The 22,259-nt window shown below is 48.7% G+C and overlaps 1 protein-coding gene across 1 annotated transcript; it reads right to left on the reverse strand.

Moving 5' to 3' along the window:
• Nucleotides 1-212: 212 nt before the first annotated feature.
• Nucleotides 213-20,645, reverse strand: LOC123403516 (wall-associated receptor kinase 4-like). The gene is made up of 3 exons (XM_045097448.1): nt 19,576-20,645; nt 19,319-19,483; nt 213-1,369 (listed from the first exon to the last, which is right to left on the reverse strand). The coding sequence occupies exons 1-3, from the start codon at nt 20,609-20,611 to the stop codon at nt 387-389; spliced, it is 2,184 nt and encodes a 727-aa protein (XP_044953383.1). The 5' UTR covers nt 20,612-20,645; the 3' UTR covers nt 213-386.
• Between the last annotated feature and the right edge of the window lie 1,614 nt (nt 20,646-22,259).

Genomic DNA, 22,259 nt, shown 5'->3' on the forward strand with positions numbered 1-22,259 from the left:
ATATTCCAACCCACCACTGCCATCGCTGTATCACTTGTCTACTTCTTCTCCGAAACACGACATATAGCAGTCCATGATGTATCCGGCTACATATTTTCTTCATTTGACTATTGGCTACCCATGTTCAGTGTAGCATGCTACACACATTTAGGAATTCGGTGAATCAGTGCAATACATACATTTGGTAACTTCAAAATATGGTTACACGATGAGTGAGTAACGGCGAAATAAGAAATTTCAGGAAATTAATGGGTGCATCCTCTACATCTATTGAAAATGTTTTGCTCAAAATAATACAATAAAAAGTATTGATATGAATTGTCCTTATTCGAAATCATGACATAAATATATACTAACTAAATATCAAATAACTTACTTGAAACGGCTTACAATTTACGGGATTTATTCAGTAAGAGAAGGTGATGTGCTATATCTGTCATGTCTGGTCTTTTATCCACATCAAGGCTGAGACATTCGATTGCCATCCCTGGTAGACTTTGAAGGATCTCCAAATCTTCTCCTATTGCAATTTCATTATCAAAAAAATCGGATACTTTCTCCCTTTTATCAGCTTCAAGGAAACTGCTCACTAAGCTATTGTTGTCACAGTGTGTGGCCTTCTTCCTACTAATAAGTTCCAAGAGCACAACTCTAAAACTGTATACATCACTCTTTTCAGTTAGTAAGCCTGACTGTAGATATACGGGATCCATATAACTCATGTCACCGATGACTTTCCCGGTGTGTTGCTTGTCTCTCACAATCAACCTCGATATGCCAAAGTCTGCAATCTTGGCAACAAACCTATCGTCCAAAAGTATATTTGCTGGTTTAACATCCCCATGTAGGATTTTGGTGTTTGCTTTTGAATGCATGTAAGCTAGACCATCTGCAGATTCTGCAGCAATACTTAAACGTGTATCCAAGCTCAGAGGCTTCTTGTCGTTGCCGTGAAGGATGTCATGGAGGCTACCCTTGGAAAGAAACTCGTATACTAGCAATGGGGTATCAACTTCCAGGCAACAACCTATGAGCCTAACAATGTTCTTGTGGATGACTTGGGATTGTATGATGACCTCATTTGCAAATTGTTCATTCTCTAGCAGACTACCACTAATAGTCTTCTTGATTGCAACTGGTTCATTACCAAGGTTGCCCTTGTAAACTGCACCGAAACCACCTTTTCCAATAAAATTGCTATCTTTTAAATAAGGCTTGAGCTCATCCTCTTTGAAAACTTTTATATTTTTTGCTTTCTCTAGTGTAGGCCCACCATTCTTTTTATAGAACTCTTTTGTCTTGTTTTTCTCTTTGCGAAGAAGGAGTAGAAATGACATAACTACAATGACAAAAACACAGCCGATTGTACCTACATGGACAGTAAAAACTTACTCAAAAGTTCTAATAAATGTTATAGTAGAAAATATAATATGAACGAAATAACACCATCAACAAAATTTTAGAGTTTGATTTAAGACTAGAAGTATCAATATCTTCATTACTAGCAAGAGGAGGAAAGATTTCTATTGTGTGTGCACCTCGAATCCTCAACCCTAATAAGACAAGCAATATGTATCGTAGCTCAGATATTTGGACCTCCCTAAGATGGGGAGGTTTCTGCTATGATGAGTTTATTGCATGGTGGTCAAAAACTGAAAAAACTGAATTTTGGGAGAAAATATAGTGTTGGATGCAATGAATGGTGTGCAATTCCATGCATGCTCAACTAACTTTGTACTACCTTCGTCAAAGTTTAGAATGCATGGTTAAATTTATGTGTATTTTCACAATAGACAAGGTTTAGGATGAATTGCATCTACTCCTAATAGCTAATTAATTCTCCGTTGTACTACTTCTATATGCATGCGTAGTGTGAATGCTATTTTCAACCCCATCTCACAGCCAATCAATAACCACCTTGGTTTCAGAGAATTTTCAAACACGCCTTCTAAACCGTGACGGAGGAAGTAGCATTGTCCGTTGCAAATCAACATCGATCAAGCCGGCGGCGCCCACTGACCCAATAATAGCGTAGAAGGAAGACTTAGACCCCGTTCTTTCCAAAAATCTGGTATAAAATGAGGACACGTAGTAGAAAGAAACAAGTACATACGTAAGCATTCGCAATTAGAGTTATATGAACTCATTTATGTATGTATTCTACTAGCAAACACTCTCGTGCTTCACTTCTCGCCTACATGATGAAGGCGTGGCATGAGGACGACCACATGACCCACAACAACTTCAAGCTGCATGTGCGTGCTGCCATCGAAGACCTACCGTTGCAACTCTCGTGGCTCGATCGAGGGTGTCAAGGAGGCCCTGGGTGACCGGTGCAGGGCAGACCGCCTCAACAGCAGGACCTACGAGCAAGGCCACACGAAGACGTTTGGTGTGTGTGGGTCTGGGTGTGGTATGTCGCCCACATTCCGACCAAGCACATGCTCTGGTTCGTGAAGCGTGGCGCTGGAAGAACTAAGGAAATGTACGGCTTCTCCCCTCCTAGTCGGGACATGGCACCGCCTTCGTGGGTGCGTTCCTGGTCGTGACATGCTCATCCACGTCAACCGCGTTGAAGCCCGTACGTCATTGTCCCCGCACTCGTCCTCGTCGCCGCAGAGCGGCATTCCCTCCTCTAAGTCCGACGGCGACAACAGGTTGTTCCCGGCGGCCTTCCCCGCCACCTGGCTGATGAAGGTGGAGGACGGCCAAGCCCCATAAGACTACGAGCAAGACAAATGCGCGGGACCTGCCGTGGTGTCCACTGGCTGCCATGCCATGCCTTTTGGTGGGCCTAGGCATGCCCTCGACGGAGACGATGTTGGAGGGCACCGCTCATGCAAGGACTCGGCGCGGGCGCATTACCTACAACAAACGGGCGTCCATGCAGCCGCAGCAGCGGCAACACTGCTGCACGCCCACAAGCCATCAAGAACGTCAGCACCGCGTGACACATTTGAGGGGCAAGCAGGTCGTGTCGGGCCGTGGAGTACGCATTCTGCGTGCTGCGCAAGGCCGAGCTTCCCTGGACCCGATGGCTTCCTTCTTCAAGGGAGAGACTGCTCCCCCCGCCGATGGCGCACTCTGCTGTGGCATCCGACATCGACAAAGATGTTGCGGTTGCGGTTGTTGAGCCCCTTTGCTTTCCCAACACTCCAATCGAAGTTGTACTGTCTTCCCAGGCGAGCTGCACTCCTGCTCCAGCCTCCTGTGATGGCCTGCAGCTGGGTGTGGTCACCCAGAGGGTCCAACAAATGGCCATCCAAGATCAAGACGATGCAGCAACCACTCACAGCCTGTTTGCTGACGTCCCTGCTCCTCATCTGCTTCCCCCGCCATGCTCTTCTACACCCTTGAAGACAAGGACTGCTTCAGCCCCTGCACGACAGAGTGCTCGACAGGCCAGCAACCGTTCTACGTTTCCGATGGCGCACCGGGCAACCCTTAGGCCAACTCCACCGCGCGACTTCATCCTGTCCGGTCCCGTCCGTTTGGGGTAAAAGGTACAAACCGGTCGGCCCAGCGCGAGACGGTCCAGACCCATCTTGTCCGTTTTGTGTCTGGGGCGATCCATTTCGAGCGTAAACTTGCGCGGGGTTTGGATCGCGGGAGACACCAAACGGACGCGCGCTAGTCCGCGTCGGGGCCACGTGGCAGACGGCCACCTACCTCCCACCCACGCCCACATCAATGCGCACGAGCGGCTGGGCCTGCCTGTCATCCGCCCATGGACTGTCGCGGTTCTTCTTAAATGGGAAAGACGTGGACCGGTCGTCGTCCACACTTCCCACTACACCCCGCGGCCTCCTCGAAACCCGACACCCAAACCCTAGCCTCGAACTCGCCGGTCGGCCGCCTGGCAGCCATGGGGCTCTGGAACTATGGCCGCAAGGGGAAGCACGACCGCGAGGCTGGCTCCTCGTCGGGACGCCGCCCCGGCTCCGTGAAGGAGGAGGCCGCATCGCCACCGCGCCGGGCCTCCGCGCCTGCTCCCTTCACCATCGGCCCTAGGCCTGCCGGCCAGCGCGACCAGCAGTACCTCAGCGCTGTGGTATGCCGGCGCTACTGAAAGACGAGGACGCCGGTCTCGTGGAGCGACGTCCACCTACCCAACAACTGGCACCTCTCCGCCAAACGGGTCCCGATCCCATCGGTGCCTACGAGCGGCCGCGCGCGCCGCGACGAGATCGAGCGCCGCCACCGCCTCCTCCCCGATGACCTGTATTACGACGACAGATACGCCGTTGATTCCGTGCTCTGGGACACGTGGCTCAGGGACGAGCACGACGTGCGGCGTGCCTCGTACTTCGCCGACACGGGAGGTGCGCGGCCTCACGCACACGCCATCGCCTTCCCCGTCTCCGTCACTACCTCCACCTCGTCGCATGACAACGTAGGAGGAGGCCCGGCTCATGCAACGTGTCATGGAGGACTCCATGATCACGCATGATGAACGCCAATGGCCGGGCCTACAGGACGCAATGGCCCTCTCTGCGGCCGGCGACGTCGCCATCCCCGAGCTGATGGAGAAGGAGGAGGTGATGGAGGACGCCCCGGTGGCCGCGTTCCCTCCGGATCTGGTGGGCCAGCAGTGGAGCTGGTCGTGCATGGCGCACGCAGTGGGGGGCGTGAACTGGTGCCCCACGCCGCCGTGGTCATCTGAGCGGGACGCCTCGCCACGGGAGGCATCCAGCCCGCCCCCGCGCACCACGGACTGTCGGCCCATCTCTGGACGCCGCCGGCCTACGTCGACCTCGTCACCGACGACGACGACACCGGCGGCCACTGAAGACGGCGACGGACACGACATCGACGGGCGTTTTTTATGTTAATTATGTCGACGACGGTGAAACTGGGCCGTTTTGTGGCCGTGACCCTTAATGTTATGTTTTAAGTTTTTTTTAACTGCGTTTATTTACTTTTTATTTAAGTTTTTTATTTTTTTAATCACGTCCAACATGGACATGATCTGGGGTGCGCCCGCGCGGTGGGCGCACGTGTGACCCAACGGACAGAAGTGGACATGGACGAATCCATTGCCGTCCCAAACGGACAAAATCCGGTCAAACCGGACGTCCGTTTGGGGTCGCGCGATGGAGTTGGCCTCAGGCTTGTGTGCGACCTTGGCTGCTCGGCCCCAAAGACAAGATGACCTCAAAGGCCGCGAAGGCGTTGATCAAGAAGTTCGACGAGCCTCTCAGGCTGGTTGTAATGAGGAGTATCATATAGTAATATCATGCATATGATACTAATGTATGATACTACACTCCTAATGCATAGTATCATATGTTAGTATCATAAAATGTATTATTTATTGCCATGCATGACACATAGCAGCATAACATTTAATACGATACGGTATCATAATATGATACTCAACCCTCTCTTTTTTTATTTAATTTTATACCACCTCATTAAAATTGCCTAGTTAGCATGCATGATACTACCTATGATACTATCATTACGACCAGCCTCACTACTGAACACATTGACGGCCTGGCCATGCTCACCAACCAGGATCCCCTAGCTCTTCGCATTGCTGCTGGGCTTGCTGGCCCGGTTGGTACCCCCGAGGGGGATGATGTTTAGTTATGTTGTACTTCCTCCGTCCCAAAATAAGTGTCTTAAGCTTAGTATAATTTTATACTAGAGCTAGTATAAAGTTGAGACACTTATTTTGGGACAGAGGGAGTATTGTTTTAGAATTAGTCTCCTAAGGCAGTCTGCATGCGGCTACCTTGAGTTAGGGATCATGATTAGTTCCAGTGTTAGGTTAGTTTGCAAGCTCCCATGCTAGTGGAAGTTGTTGCCTATTGGTGGCTGTCGGCATGTCAAGGTTGTAGCGGTTGTGTTCACCTTCTCCATTAGTTACATGTTGCCTATGGAGGAATTCCTGGTGCCCCATGAGGAACACAAACTGCACAATCATGTCCTGGAACCTCCGTGGACTGAACTTGGCAGCGAAAAGTGAAGCAATCACAGAGGTGGCAGCAACACACAAACTTGCCATTCTATGTGTTCAGGAAACAAAAATTGATTCCTGGACATAGAAAATAGTGAAAGACATAGGTGGAGGATGAATGAAAGACTTCGTCGTGCTGTCGGCGATAGGAACTAGAGGCGGAGCTGCCATGTTCTGCAATAGGGACCTGATCAAAGACGAAGTGGTGGTTGTGTACCACCAATTCCACGGCCTATCAGTTGACAATTTGGCCAAGATAAGTTCAGTGTTTGTTGATCTGCTTCCGAAAAGGGATGGGGCTGAATCTGTGGGGGACTACAGGGCAGTGCAGGCCCATCATTTTGATCAATTCAATGGCAAAGCTAATCACCAAAGTTTTATCCATCCGGCTAACGAAGAAGATTGGATCGATCATCTCGCTGACACAGAGTGCTTTCCTGAAGTCAAGATGCCTGCAAGACAACTTCTTCTATCTCAGGAAATCGGTCCGCTCACTACACCAGAGGAAAAAGGCGGCGCTCCTGATCAAGATTGACGTTGCAAGAGCCTTCGACTCAGTTTCCTGGGAATTCATTCTTGAGTTACTCCAACATTTGGGTTTTAGTGCACGATGGTGATATTGGATCACCATGCTCCTTGCTTTGACCTCCTCATCCTTCTTGTTAAATGGCACCCCTGGGAGATCAGTCAAGCACCGCCGTGGTCTTCGTCATGGAGAGCCGGTATGCCCCTGCTCTTGATCATTGCTATTGATGTGTTGCACCATCTGATCGCCAGAGCTGCTCAGATGGGCAACATTGCCCCACTGCCTGGACGAGACCTCAAGCTGTGACTAGCCTCTATGCAGACGACGCGTTTATCTTTGCTAACCCAGACAGGGAGGTGGTTGACAAGTTAATGCACATCATCAGACCTTTTGATGGTGCATCAGGGTTGCACTTGAATGCGTACAAGTCCACCGTTACTTGACATAAATGTTTGGGCACTACTGTGCGCCGGCGCATCGGTCCGAACGCTCGCGTCGGTCGCAGCACGGCCGTCAGATCCGCGGGCCGCACCGTTAGATCTATTCATGCATCAAATAAATTCGATGCAGCAAATTTCGACCACGATGCATCAATTTTCATCCACGGTTGTAACAAAAATATGGTTGTAGCAAAAAAATATCAACATGGTCGTAGCAAAAAAATGACGCTGATGATGCGTGGTAGCAAAACAAAATGTGGGTTGTAGCAAAAACAATCCGGTGAACTCGGGTTGCAACTCTGAGGAACGTGTATGCAACTTTTTTAATGAATGGTTGCAGCAAAAAATGATATCGGTTGTAGCAAAAATTAACACAGTTGTAGCAAAAATCAAAACACCGATTGTAGCCAAAAAAAAAACCAACGAACTCGACTTGCAACCAAACGTGGATGCAACTATTTTAATGAACAAATTGTAACAAATGGAAAAGACTTGTAGCAAAATTAACCACAATTGTAGCAAATTTGGACTAAAAAATGTTGCATGTGTGGACTGCTAGACTTAGAGATATATTGAGATATATCGTTTGTAATCTTAACCTACTTCTATCTCTATCTCTCTCGTAGCTATCCTATTCTCTATAACAACCGAATCCTACCAGGATCAGTTTCCTCTTTCTTGTAAGCCAAGGCAAGGGTTTTGCCCCAATCAATATAAACACATGTGGCTCCTTCTCGAGGGAGTAGGAACGCTTCCATCTGACATGGTATACAGAGCCATCCTCTTTCCATCTATCTAGCCAAAACAAAAACTCCACCGATTGCCAAAACCGATCGCCATGTCTTCTTCGGCTACCGTCGCCCTCAACCTTGGAGCGCCGCCCGCCGAGAAGCTCATCAAGGGGAACTTTCTCCTATGGAAAGCCCAAGTGATGCCGGGCCTGCGAGGAGCGCAGGTCACCGGCCTCCTGGATGGAACCGATGCAGCACCCACGAAGACAGTGGAGCAGCAGCAGGCGGACAAGACGACGATCATAGTGCCTAACCCTCTTTATGCTCCATGGCTGTCCAAAGATCAACAAGTCCTCAGCCATCTCCTCAACTCTCTGTCAAAGGAAATCCTCGCCCAAGTTGTGAGTAAAGAAAACACCATTGATCTATGGACTGCTATCATCACTATGTTTGCCTCGCAGTCCCAATCTCGAATCGCAAATTTGAGAATTGCCATCACCACCACCAAGAAGGGCTCCATGTCGAGCACCTCCTATCGGCCGGATGAAAAATTTGGGAGATGAACTTGCTGCTGCAGGCCGGCCCGTCTCTGATCCAGAGATGGTTGACTATGTCCTTGCTGGTCTTGATCGGGACTACGACCCGGTTGTGGCAGCGATTGGCGCTGTCAAAGTCTCCATCACCGTCGACAAGCTTTTTGCTCAGATCTCTGCCTTTGGTCAGCGGGTGGAGATGCTAGGTGATGGAACAGAAACTGGCTACAACACCTCTGCAAATATGGCGTACAGGGGGTGTGGCCAGTCCCGCGGCAGAGGATGCGGGCGTGCCAGCAGAGGCCGTGGTCGAGGGAGACGCTCACCCTTCTCCCCTTCTCCAAACGGCGGCAACAGGAGAGGTGGCCGTCCCCAACAACATCAGCAGCAACGCTCACCGCACCGGGATTACCCCGAGTGCCAGATATGTCTCAAACATCATCGCGGGGGTGCCCGTGAATGTTGGGATCGCTATGAGGAAGATGAGTATGAAGAAAAGGAGGCAAGTGTCGCCTCCGACTCCTACGGCATTGACACAAATTGGTATGCCAACTCCGATGCCACCAATCATATCACAAGGGAGCTTGGCAAGTTGACGGTCACAGATAAATACCGTGTCCATGATCAAGTGCACACTGCAAGCGGCTCTGGTATGGAAATTACTCATGTTGGTAGTTCAATTGTTAAAATCCCCATGAAACATCTACACCTTAAAAAAGTTCTATATGTGCCCACAACATCAAAGAATCTCCTTTCTGTTCATAGATTTACCCTTGATAATTGTGTTCTCATTGAGTTCTATCCATATTTCTTTTTGGTAAAGGACTTGGACACGAGGAAAATACTCCTTAGGGGAAAATGCGTGGGAGGTCTCTACCCGCTCATATCTTCATCAACACCATCCAATAAACAAGCTTTTGTTGCTGTCAAGCCTTCCTCATCAAAGTGGCATAGTAGACTAGGTCATCCTTCGTCAATTATTGTTAAATTTGTTCTTAGCAAGAATAAACTTCCATATTCTCATGAGTCTAGTATTGAGTCTGTTTGTGATTCATGTCAACAAGCTAAAAGTCATCAGTTGCCATACCCCATATCTACCAGTATTTCCACTGCACTTTTGCAACTTATGTTTTCAGATGTGTTGGGGCCAGCCCCCACCTCTATTGGCAGACATTCATATTATGTGAGCTTCATTGACGACTTTAGAAAATTTACATGGATCTATCTCCTCAAGAAACGATCCGAAGTTTTTCAAGTCTTTAAGAACTTCCAGAATCTTGTTGAGCAAACTAAACACCAAAATCATTGCCATGCAAACAGATTGGTGAGGTGAATACGGAAAACTCAATCTCTTCTTTCAAGAACTTGGTATTTCACATCATGTTGCATGTCCTCATGCACATCAACAGAATGTCTCAACTAAAAGAAAACATCGCCATGTTGTTGAAGTAGGGCTAGCCCTACTAGAAAATTCATCTGTGCCACTAAAATTTTGGGATGAAGCTTTCTTAACCGCCACCTATCTCATCAATTTGCTACCCAGCAAAGTCATCAACTTTGAAACCCCTATCACTCGCCTCTTTGGCATTTCTCCTGACTACAAGTCACTCCGTGTATTTGGTTGTGCCTGTTGGCCCAACCTTCGGCCATACAACACACGCAAGCTTGCGTTTCGTTCAAAAAATGTGTTTTTCTTGGATATAGTCCTATTCATAAAGGAGTCAAATGCCTAGATGTTTCCACTGGCAGAGTTTATATTTCTCGTGATGTAGTCTTTGATGAGTCATTATTTCCCTTTGAAACTCTCCATCCCAATGCCGAAGCACTTCTCAAACAAGCCATTCTTCTACTTCCACCACATCTCCAAACTTCCGATCATGGGGGCGACAATCTTACTAATCCAACTGATAATCCTACTAGCAGGGATGTGCCTCCATGTGTGCAGGATCCTACAGCAGCAAATGGCGCAGAAAATGGTGAAGAAAATGATCCAAATTTTGGAGAATTGCAGCCTATATTTCATGCGGCAGAAGAGGACGAAGCTCGCGCGGAGCACGAGGAAGATCCTGCGTCACCTGAGACTCCTGTGCGCACGCAGATCCGTACGCCAGTCAGCGCCGCCCTCGCTCCCCACCAATCAGCTGCCGCCACGTGAGGCGGGAATCCGCGTTCTGCACCGCATCCCACGCGCGGGCCGACAGCAACAGCAGGTTCGGCGGGGCCCGCGTCAGGATCGACCGCGTCGGGATCCCTGACCTGCACGCGTCAGCCGACAGCGACAACAGATTCTGCGGGGCCCGCGTCAGGATCTCTGTCATGTGCACGCGCGCACACGATCTGCAGCGATGAATCTTCTGCGACAAGTTCCTCTGATACATCAAACACACTGCAGGCCACACAGGTGATCTCGGGATCTGCTGCGGAAAGCGAATCTGAGAGGTTCCCAAGTTCTTTTGCACCTGAACCTACTGCGTCACCTCGTGTGGCACAACCAGTGCGAATACGACGAAACCAACTTCAACCAGCCACAACTTCTCGTGTCACGACTCGGTCACAGAAAGGTATAAAAAATCGAAAGGTTCGAACTGATGGCACTCTTCCATATGGCATGTTATGTGTAGCAGGAGAACCAGCAAAATTGGAGGATGCACTAGGAGATCCAAAGTGGGAAAATGCAATGGATGAAGAATATTCAGCGCTCATGAGAAACAAGACTTGGCATCTTATGCCAGAAAAGAGAGGTAAAAATATCATTGACTGTAAGTGGGTTTACAGAATGAAAAGAAAAGCAGATGGCTCCATTGACATGTATAAAGCTCGTTTAGTTGCAGAAGGCTTTAAGCAACGGTATGGCTTGAACTATGAGGACACCTTCAGTCTTGTTGTTAAAGCTGCAACTATTAGACTTGTGTTAGCTATATATGTATCCAGGGGATGGAGTTTGAGACAGCTAGATGTTCAGAATGCGTTTTTACGTGGTGTTATGGAAGAGGAGGTTTACATAAGACAACCACCTGGCTATGTTGACAAGAAGGTACCTCATTATGTATGCAAGCTTGACAAAGCACTCTATGGTTTAAAACAAGCACCAAGGGCATGGTACTCAAGGTTAAGTTCATAGTTGAAACGTCTAGGCTTTGTTGCATCCAAAGCTGACACCTCTTTATTCATTTATAACAAGGCAAATACAACTATATTTGTATTAGTATATGTTGATGACATCATAGTTGCAAGCTCTTCACAAAGTGCCACTAATGCCCTCTTACATGATTTGAGCTCAGAATTTGCATTAAAGGATCTTGGTGATCTACACTTCTTCTTGGGCATTGAGGTGAAGAAGATTCAAGATGGCATAGTATTAAATCAAGAAAAATATGCCACTGAACTTCTAGTTCGTATGGGAATGAAGGATTGTAAGCCTTCATCTACACCATTATCATCTTCAGAGAAACTCTCAGCATTTGAAGGTGAGCCACTGAAGGAAGAAGAGATCACAAAATACAGGAGTGCAATGGGAGCTCTACAGTACTTGACACTGACAAGACCCGATATTTTCTTTGCTGTTAGCAAGGTTTGTCAGTATCTTCATGCACCTACCAGTATACATTGGACTGCTGTTAAAAGAATTGTACGGTACATAAAGCATTCTGTGAGCTTCGGTCTTCAAGTTAAACATTCTAATTCCACCCTTGTTAGTGCTTTCTCTGATGCTGACTGGACAGGATGCAGTGATGATAGAAGGTCACTGGAGGATTGGCAGTATTCTTCGGTTCTAACCTCATCTCTTGGAGTGCTAGAAAACAAGCCATTGTATCCAGATCAAGTACTGAAGCTGAATATAAATCATTGGCTAATGCAAATGTTGAAATCATTTGGCTTGAATCATTGCTAAATGAACTGGGAGTTAAACAACATCGTGTGTCATGTTTGTGGTGTGACAATCTAGGAGCCACATATCTCTCTGCGAATCCAGTATTTCATGGCAGGACAAAGCATATAGAAATTGACTGTCATTTTGTCAGAGAAATGGTTGCAGAGAAGAAGTTAGACATACGTTTCGTTCCTTCCAGAGATGGATTCACTAAAGCTTTACCTGTCAAGCCATTTGAGGAATTCAAGAGGAATCTTAATGTAGGATAGTTGAGATTAAGGGAGGATGTTAGACTTAGAGATATATTGAGATATATCGTTTGTAATCTCAACCTACTTCTATCTCTATCTCTCTCGTAGCTATCCTATTCTCTATAACAACCGAATCCTACCAAGATCGGTTTCATCTTTCTTGTAAGCCAAGGCAAGAGTTTTGCCCCAATCAATATAAACACATGCGGCTCCCTCTCGAGGGAGTAGGAACGCTTCCATCTGACACAGCCACCGCGCAGGCCGCGCGCGACGGCTTCCCTAAACGTTTAGGATGCCCTGCAAAATTTTGGTGGAAAAGTCACGGCTTTCCCTATCAAATATCTGGGGCTGCCTGTGACTATTGGAAGAGCTCGGCCTGTTAGCAATGGACATCATCCGTCCCTTTCACCCAGCCAACCGAGCTCGTACACAATCCAAGATGAACTGAACATATGCGAATATGGCCATTACTAACTCATTGTGCGCGCAACTTCAATCGTTGCCGTCGCTGCTGCATGTGGATCAGGGCGAGCCTGGCCCACACGGCCCACCAGAATATGTGGTTCTCATTTTTTCTGCGCAATACGGATTCTATACAGTCAAATCGTATCTGACGAACAAAGCCTAGCTCGTACCTGTGCACGACCCTGGCTCGTACTCGCATACAGGAGGGAAGACCATACCCCGTGACCCACACACCCCGGCATGCTATTGGATTCAAAATTTGAATCCACCCACTCCTTCAGACGCAGCCGCATCGCAGGAGAACACTAACCATGCAGGCTCCCCCATCCCCGCTTCAACCTCCCGCAGATCCGCAAAGTTCAGATTTGTTCACCATTGACCAATGAATCGTGGTGTCGAATCATTGACGGAGCTGCTGTTCAGGTTTCTCCCTTCATAAGTTGCTATTTTCTGTCAACATCTTCTCCCAAGTTGTGCGATGTGTTCTGTCGGCCGCCCTACCTTCGCGTTGTCTATTCTATGACCGCCCAAGAAACTTCTGAGAGAAATCGATAAAGTGAGGCATCGTTTCTTATGGACACAAGATGAAGAACTATCTGGTGATAAATGTAAAGTAGGATGGAAAACAGTGTGCAGGCCAACTGACTGGGAGGTCTGGGGATCCTTCATCTAGAGAAGTTCTCCAGGGCCTTGCCGCTATGATAGTTGTGGATCCACTGCCAGAATGAAGATTACCCATGAAAGGGAGGAGTGAGTTGCTGCGGCCAGGCCTGAACGACGCCAGTCCAGGGACGAACGCCGTTGGGAGGAGACCAACCAGAGCCGGAGCCGTAGCCGCCGTGGTTGCTGAAGCGTTTCCGCTTCGGTTTGCCCTGGTTTGGCGACGGAGAGCCTGATGGGAGGCCAGTGCCGCCGGAGCCGCCGGTGTTGGGGTTGGAGGAGACGCCGGAAGGGCCGTAAGACCGCTGACCGCCGTGGCTGCCGGAGGGCGCCGGGCGATGAGCCGCGAGAAGGGCGGTGTTGGTGGCGAGCCGATCTGAAGACTGCTCCATCGTCTCGTCCTGGACGAGCATGTTCTGCGCCTCGGCGAAGGAGATCGTGGCCGACTCCCGCTGGATGATCTTGGCGGTCATCTTGTGACGGGCGTGGAGGCCGTGGATGAGAGCGACGATCAGCGCGTCGTCCGTCTGGGGCAGCGCGACGTCGGCGAGCGTGTCGCCGATGGCCTTGATGCGGCCGCAGTAGGAGGCGACGGGCTGTGTCCCTTGTACCTGGTGCAGAAGCTAGGTGGGGAGTTGCATTTGACGAGCGCGCCAGTTGCCGGTGAAGATCGCGGCGAGAGCGACCCACACGTCACGGGCGGAAGAGTTGCCCTTGACCATGGCCTTGAGCTCGTCGGAGATCGTGGCCAAGATCCACGACTTGATGTCGAGATCGAGGAGACGCCAGGTGGTGTCGCCGGGCGGAGCGGTGGCGCGGGGGGCAAGGTGGTCGAGGAGGCCGAACTTGGCGACCTGCAGCTCCATGTCATCGTGCCAGGTGGAGTAGGGGCCGATGTGGAGATCCAGCTTGTAGTCGATGACGGCGCGGATGCCGAAGAGACCGAGGGCGTAGGGGTTAGGTCCGGAGGAGGAGAGACTAGCCAACTCAGAGGAGGAAGAGGAGGATGAGGAGAGGGATGCAGTGGCGGCCGCCTCGGCGGCAGCTGTGGTGGGAGGCATGGAGGCCGGAGGACCTAAACTGATACCATGTTGAATGTATTTCGTATGCATGAATAAGATAGAACCAGCGTGTGTTATTGATCCTTAAGAGGTACAGAGGATGCGAGAGAGAAGGCACACACGCACGCACTAGCTCTAACTGATTCAGTTAGGGATCCTAACTTGTAGGCATGACCGAGACCAAGCCTTGCATGGATAAGGGATGCATGCGGTAGAGGTGGTCATCAGGTTTTATCAGTTTATTTATAACACTCTGAAGTGTCGTGTGCTTCCAAGGACAGGGCTCTTTTGACAGTGCAACCAGGACCATCATCGGAAACAGCAAGCTCGCATCTTTCTGGCACTCCTCCTGGTTCACTTCTCCATGTCTCGCGGCATTGTTCCCATACATGTACAAGCGTTCCAGGGAAAAAAAAAAGTGTGTGGATGATGCTCTGGATAATCATATCTGGGTAAAGGACCTACGGCAGCAAGCTAACAATGATCCGGTGCAAAACTTCCTCAATCTATGCAGAGCACTCCAGGATGCAAACGTGTTTCTGCAACCTCAGGTAGAAGACCAAATCACTTGGCGCTTGCACGGCTCTGGGACATACACGGAAAGCTCTGCATACAATCTTCGGTTTGACTATATGCCAAGGACAGACAACAAAATGCTAATCTGGAAAACCTGGGACTCTGGCAAGATCAAATTCTTCTTCGGGTTGATACTGCAAGATAGGCTATGGTGCAACAACAGACTCCAGCGGCGAGGCTGGGAAACCGGACACTTCGGCCCTATGTGCATGAGGAACTTGGAGACCTCTACTCTCTTTTTCTGGGAGTGCCCAGTTTCTAAGGAAAATTGGCCCCGAATTTCATCCTGGCAGGGCTGTGGAAAACTATCTATCATGTCTAAAACTGATGACAACACCACCCCCTCTGCTCAACGGGTGCGCAACATGCTACAGCAGTCAAGAACAAACCTCAAGGCGAAACTAAAAGCAATGTTCTTCCTATTTACTTGGCATATCATGTCAGAGAGGAACAACCGTATCAAGGGAAACATCACGGCGATCAGATGCGACACGGATTGCTGGAAAATTGCCGGAGCTAAATGCCTATAGACACCACTCGGAGACCCCAGCTAGCTTGACAGGATTGTATTTTACTGGTGACTACTCACCAATCTCTTGTAACCCACCATGATCAATTGATCATGAACGCTTTTGTCATCTTCTCCCTGCCTAATATATGAAAATACGGCGATTGCCATTTCTTTCAAAAACATATGCATTCTAAATGGAAAATTTTGGAGCCGGCAGGCCGGCCGTGGCTCACGTGCCCACGAACAACCGTTCCACGTGAGACGGGTGTTCATGGTGGCATGTGAAACTCCTCTTCTCCTTTCCTCTTTCTTCAATCTCCAGTTGTGGCGGTTCTGTTTCACAAGATCTCTCACTGGCGGCAAACTGGTACCGCCGACTGGCGAGATGTTGCAACTCTGCTCTATCGGCCGGTGAGCAGCGTAGAAAAGTTGCAACCCACCGTTTGGTTGGTGTTGGAACCATGCAACCCCAAAGTCAATGGCGATGAAGGAGCAAAATAAATGAGGCAATCACCGACCAGAATTTTGCTGGAAACGGCCAATATTTTTTCTTGCAACAGTCGCCATTTTTTCCTATTGCCGGCGTCAGATTTGCTACACCCATCACCAGGGAGTTGCGGCCTACTACGGCGGTGGCTTTTTTTGTTGCCACCATCGTTGAATTTTTCTACTACCCGCGAGGCATTTTGCTACATTCGTCATGGCGGAGCTGCGACCCGATGAGATGAATTTGCTGCAACTGTCATTGGATTTGCTACTACCGACGAAGGAATTTGCTGCATGCATCATGGCGAAGTCATGACCCGCGACGATGGCGATGACAAAATTACTGCAACCGTCATTTTTTTTGTTACGTCCGGCGTTCTTTTCTGCTACATCCATAAAATGGCGCTTCAACGGTGAGGTGGGAGGCGACGGCGCATCACGGTACTGCAACCATGGAGCTCATCGGCGAGCTGCCGCTGTCACCACCGGGAGATGCCACTGCGGGGGTGCTTGTGGTTATATGCTTGGAGCCGATGAGAAACTTAGGTGGAAACCGGCGACGAGGGCGGCGACTGGCGTCTAGGGCAGCGACCGGTGTCGATCGACGGTGAGAGAAGACGAGGAGACGAGGCGAGGCGGTCGGCGCGTGTGGTAGTGGCCGCTGGTCGGGCCCTCGGGTGTTGCGACGGGCGGGGCGCTGGTTGGCCTCCCAGGCACGGGGACAGGTGAGTCCCCGGCACGTGCCGCTGCCCCGTCTCCGATGGCCAGTACAGGGCAAGGTGGGTTGGCGGCTGGGTCCTCGGGCGCGACGCCAGGTGGATCGCCCGCGTCAGGATCAAGCGCGGCGGCAGGTGGGTCGCCAGCGCGTGGCGCGGACTCGCATGCAGGCCTGCATGCAGACGACGCGTCCCCAACCGAATCTCTACAGGAGTTGCTACAGGAGTCTACCTCCGGATCTTCAGAGAACTCCAGATCTGCTCTTTCTTCTTCGTCAAACCGCCTTCAGCAACAGCTTTCACGCCCAGCCCTGCCTCCACCTGAACGTGCACACACCACATCTCAGGGTGGTGTTATCAAACCAAAGGTATATCGTGATGGCTGTATCCGTTGGGGCTCATTTTGTGCCACAGGTGAATCACAGACTTTAAAAGAAGTGCTTGGTAAGCCTCGATGGAGGGAGGCAATGGATGAGTAGTTTTCTTCTCTCATGAAAAACAAGACTTGGGGTTTAGTTCCTCCGGCCAAGGGCAGAAATATCATTGATTGCAAATGGGTTTATAAGGTAAAAAGGAAATCTTATGGCAGTGTTGACAGGTATAAAGCACGCCTGGTTGCCAAGGGGTTTAAACAGAGGTATGGCATTGACTATGAGGACACGTTTAGTCCTGTAGTTAAAGCTGCTACGACTAGGTTGATCCTTTCTGTTGTAGTGTCTCGAAATTGGTGCATGAGACAACTAGATGTGAAGAATGCGTTCTTGCATGGCGTTCTGAAAGAGGAAGTGTTCATGAGGCAACCTCCTGGGTATGAAAATCCTAATTCACCTCACCATGTGTGGAAGCTTGAGAAGGCATTATATGGGTTGAAACAGACACCTAGGGCTTGGTACTCTCGGTTGTCTTCAAAACTACAATCTCTAGGTTTTGTTCCATCCAAGGGAGATACCTCACTTTTCTTCTATCATAAGCATGGAATCACTATTTTTATGCTCATTTATGTTGATGATATTGTGGTCACAAGTTCCTCCCCTCAAGCGGTGGAGGCTCTTCTTAAGGATCTAGGCAAGGATTTTGCACTTAAGGATCTTGGGGATTTGCACTTCTTCCTTGGCATTGAGGTAAAACGTGTACGCACTGGAATTCTTTTGTCACAAGAAAAGTATGTACAGAAATACTCCAGTGAATAGGGATGAAGGGATGTAAACCTTCTACCACTCCCTTGTCTACTTCTGAAAAACTGTCTCTTCATGATGGAGAAATATTGGGAGCACATGACTCCACCCAATACATGTGTATTGTAGGTGCATTACAATACTTGACACTGACTAGACCTGATATTTCATACTCAGTAAATAAAGTGTGCCAGTTTTTACATGCTTCTACTAGTGTACATTGGACAGCAGTAAAGAGGATACTGAGATATCTTCAGGGAACAAAGAGTCATGGACTTAAAATAAGCAAAACAGATTCTATGCTTGTAAGTGCTTTCTCAGATGCAGATTGGGCAGGGTGTCCTGATGATAGGAAATCCACTGAAGGTTTTGCTGTTTTTCTTGGAGGTAATCTAGTCTCATGGAGTGCTCGTAAGCAACCTACAGTGTCCAGGTCAAGTACTGAAGCTGAGTATAATGTCTTAGCCAATGCAACTGCTGAGATCATTTGGGTTCAGAATTTGTTGACAGAATTGGGTGTTCGACATCCAAGGGCAGCCGCATTGTGGTGTGATAACCTTGGTGCAACATATTTGTCTGCTAATCCTATTTTTCATGCCAGGACAAAGCACATTGAGATTGATTACCATTCTGTTCGAGAACGAGTGGTAGACAAGCTAATGGATATTAGATTTGTACCAACTGGTGATCAAGTTGCAAATGGTTTTACTGAACCACTTACCGTTCGACAGTTAGAGGCATTTAGAAACAATCTCAACTTAGATAGTTGTAATTGAGGGGAAGTGTTAAATATTGTAATGTATATCCGGTGTAGAGATAAATCGGTTTAAGTTGTAGTTCTAGTAGGTTGTTGAGATATAACTTGTATATCAATCCAACACCTAACCACCCTGTAATCTTGTGTAACCCTAGCCGGCTATGTGCCTATATTAACACGAAGACGCCCCTGCTACGAGGCAAGCGTTATCGCATCTGTTTTCATAGTGGCAACCGGCGACGAGGGCGGCGACTGGCGTCTAGGGCAGCGACCGGTGTCGATCAACGGTGAGAGAAGACGAGGAGACGAGGCGAGGCGGTCGGCGCGTGTGGTAGTGACGCTCTCCTTCCTCTCTCTTCCTCCCATGCGAGAGGCCGGTTGACGATGAAGAGGGAGGATGGGAAAAGATCTGACGGCTGGTGCGTGTAGATAGAATGGCTCCGGGTTGATGGCCGAAAAATTAGGCTAGTGCGCAGGCGCCTAGCACTGGCCATTCTAAAATGATATGGCGGAGAACAGGGACATTCTAGAATGTAAAGCTCAAAATTCAACATTTTTCTGTACATAAAAACATAAATATACATGCCATTTACTTACCGACAATCGCCTTGGCTACTAGGGGGAATTTTTCTGCACAATGTCCTAATTTCCCATCGCCTTTCATTCCGGGCTTGCATGGGCAATCGTAGCCATTCAGTCTGTTTATACATATGCCCTTGCTCGAGCAATTATATAGGTCAGGGAACTGGCACTCATCGATGTCTTCAAAGGTTTAAGAAACCTGAGTTAATAATTAATCGTCTGTGAAAGGATGGAAATTATTAATTTCTGGAGATCAGGACATTTGGACAAACCTCTGCAGCCATCAGCGATATAAGGATTGCCCTTGTAGTGCTCCGAGCATTTGCACACGTAGCTGAGTCTGGGTGCATAGCTTGACTGGCCAACTGTGGCATTGGCACAATAGCTGTTGTTGCTGACGCACGCGTAGTCCGGCGGCGGCCGCTGGTCTTTCCCCGGGCAAGCGGCGTCCCCGACGATGGCGAAGTCGAGCACGACGGGGACGCCCCTGGGGAACCTCCCCAGCAGCACCTCGTAGCCGTACAGGTCCGCCGTAGAGAAGCTGTAGCGTGACTTCTCAACCACCATGGCATAGGAGCACGGGCTGGTCCTCCACAGAGTGTTGTTTTCGGCATTGACCTCTGGCGCGGCCCCATTGACGGTGCTGTAGACGGTCTTCGAGCTCAGGGCGGCCTCGCAGCAGCCCTGTCCCGCGCACGACCCGTTTCTTGCGTGCTCGAGGTGGCCGGCGGCGAGCTCCGAGCGGCAGGCGAACGTCGAAGGGTAGGTGGAGCGCGAGCTGTCCATGACGCTGACACTCCAGCCGACACCGACGACGGCGTTGAGCGCCTCCGAGACGGCCAGCGGTCCCTCCAGCGTCATTGTCTTTTCTTTGAGCTTGAAGTGAGTGACGTTGGTGCTGCAGCGGGACGTGATGGGGCCGTGTGCCCGTGCCTCGCTCCTGTCGACCGATAAGTCCATGACCTCCACCAACCACCACGAGGTTTTGGGGTACGAGTACTCCAAATAGGAGGCACCGAGGAGCGCCGCCGCCCAGCTGTCGGCCTCGTTGAGTGTGATGCTGCTGCCGGCGAGGAAGGCTCGAGGCGGGTCGAAGGAGTGGTCGCAGGTGACCTGGAAGCCCTCGCGGAAGCAGCCCGGCATCAGGCCGAAGGGAAAGGGGATGCTCATGTTGCCGCACTTGTCAGGGCAGCCCGGATGCGTGATCGGCTGCTGCTCATCTTGCTCACCAACAATGGCTGCTGCACCTGCAAGAACGAGTAGGAGGACTGGCAATGGCAGCAATCGGGATCTCAAGGGTGTGGCCATGGTGGCTCGGGATCTGCCAAAGCTAGCTCGCAAACCACTGCATACTCTATATAATCAAGGGTCAACTGATGGATCGACTAGACTTCATGCAATCTCCATGGTCAAGTCGTCGCCTGACACACTGTTACACAAAGTAAACTGGTATCATTGATGGCGAAGTGAGTCCACATTATAGCTCAAAGCCTCAAACCTAGTATAAAACAAATTAGTTGAGGGAAAGTACAATTTGGTTCCTGGTTGTATAAGCATCTTATATGAGAATTTTTTTGTAATAGCTAATTAGAAAGTCAAAAAAGTTTCAAAGTATTTTTAGATAAAAACTTAACTTTTTTTGTACTAGTATATACATTTTCAAGAAAAAAAAAGTCAATATTGACTTATGGAAAAAAAAGAAAAAATATATTTGCTATCGTAGATCACTATCCACACTATTTTGACTGAATATTTGTCTTTTTGAAAAGAAGTCAAAGTGTAATTTTCCTTTTGTGGATTTTTTTATAAGTATAATGGAAGGTCAAGTTTATTTCAAAAATATTTTCAGAGTTTTTGGACTTTTTGTTGAATTGCTAAATTCCTTTTGCATATAGGATGTATATACACCCAGGTTCCAAAAGTTCTTCTCCATTAGTTGAGGTACAATGGGTACGTTACGTCCATTTCAAGGGATGTGTATCTTTTTTTCCATTATATTCCCACCATTTTTAAATCGTAAGTCTTTTTAAAGATGTCACTACAAACTACCTACGAAGCAAAATGAGTGAATCTACACTCCAAAATATATTTATATACATCTGTATGTAGTTCATAATAGAATAGAATCTTTAAAAAGATTTATATTTAGGAACGGAGTGAATAATTTTATTTAACAACTTTTTGTTTGGTCCCCCAACTCCCCATCCTATTGTAAATACATCGTGTAGACGAACCAAAAAATAAGCCATGTAGCAATATATAAACCAGAACACATGGCCCTAGGTGCAACTTGAAACAAGTCAAATTCGGAAATTTCGTCGAACTATACGGCATATGGTGAGGAAAACGCGAAAGCAGTGAGAACAGTAACGACAGTAGGAAGGATGTTGATGCCTTGTTGCTTGGTGCACCAATTCCACCAAAGTCAAATACGGTTGGAGGTAGGATGGTTCAAGCCGCTGAGGAAGCGAGCCATGGTTTGCTCCTCTTATTCTTCCATGTGCTACCATGGTTTGGTCACCAGATTATTTCATGCTAGTTCTTATCGTCGGGGACTCCATCTCTTTTTAGTATTCTACTGTTCTAGTCCCTTGTTGTAACTCTTGAAGCTTCTTGTACAAGTCCATTGGTGTAATGTTTGGGGACAAATATTGAGTGTATAGCTTCCCTTCATCACATTAGTGGAAAACGGGTCATTAGTCCCGGTTCTGCAACCAGGACTAAATAATACGAACTAATGGCCCAAACTATTAGTTCCGGTTGTGTTACGAACCGGGTCTAAAGGTGTTTCACATGGCCGCTGTGGTGTGAGGGCAGGAGGACCTTTAGTCTCGCTTGCGGTAACACCGACCGGGACTAAACGGCGGTCATGCGTCAGCAGCAGCCAGGCGCTGGGTTTATTTTTTTTAAGAAATGGTTTAGGGGTTTTGAAGGGTTTAGGGGTTTCATATTGTGT

The sequence above is a fragment of the Hordeum vulgare genome, chromosome 6H (assembly GCF_904849725.1).
Source record: "Hordeum vulgare subsp. vulgare chromosome 6H, MorexV3_pseudomolecules_assembly, whole genome shotgun sequence".
Classification (NCBI taxonomy): Eukaryota; Viridiplantae; Streptophyta; class Magnoliopsida; order Poales; family Poaceae; genus Hordeum; species Hordeum vulgare.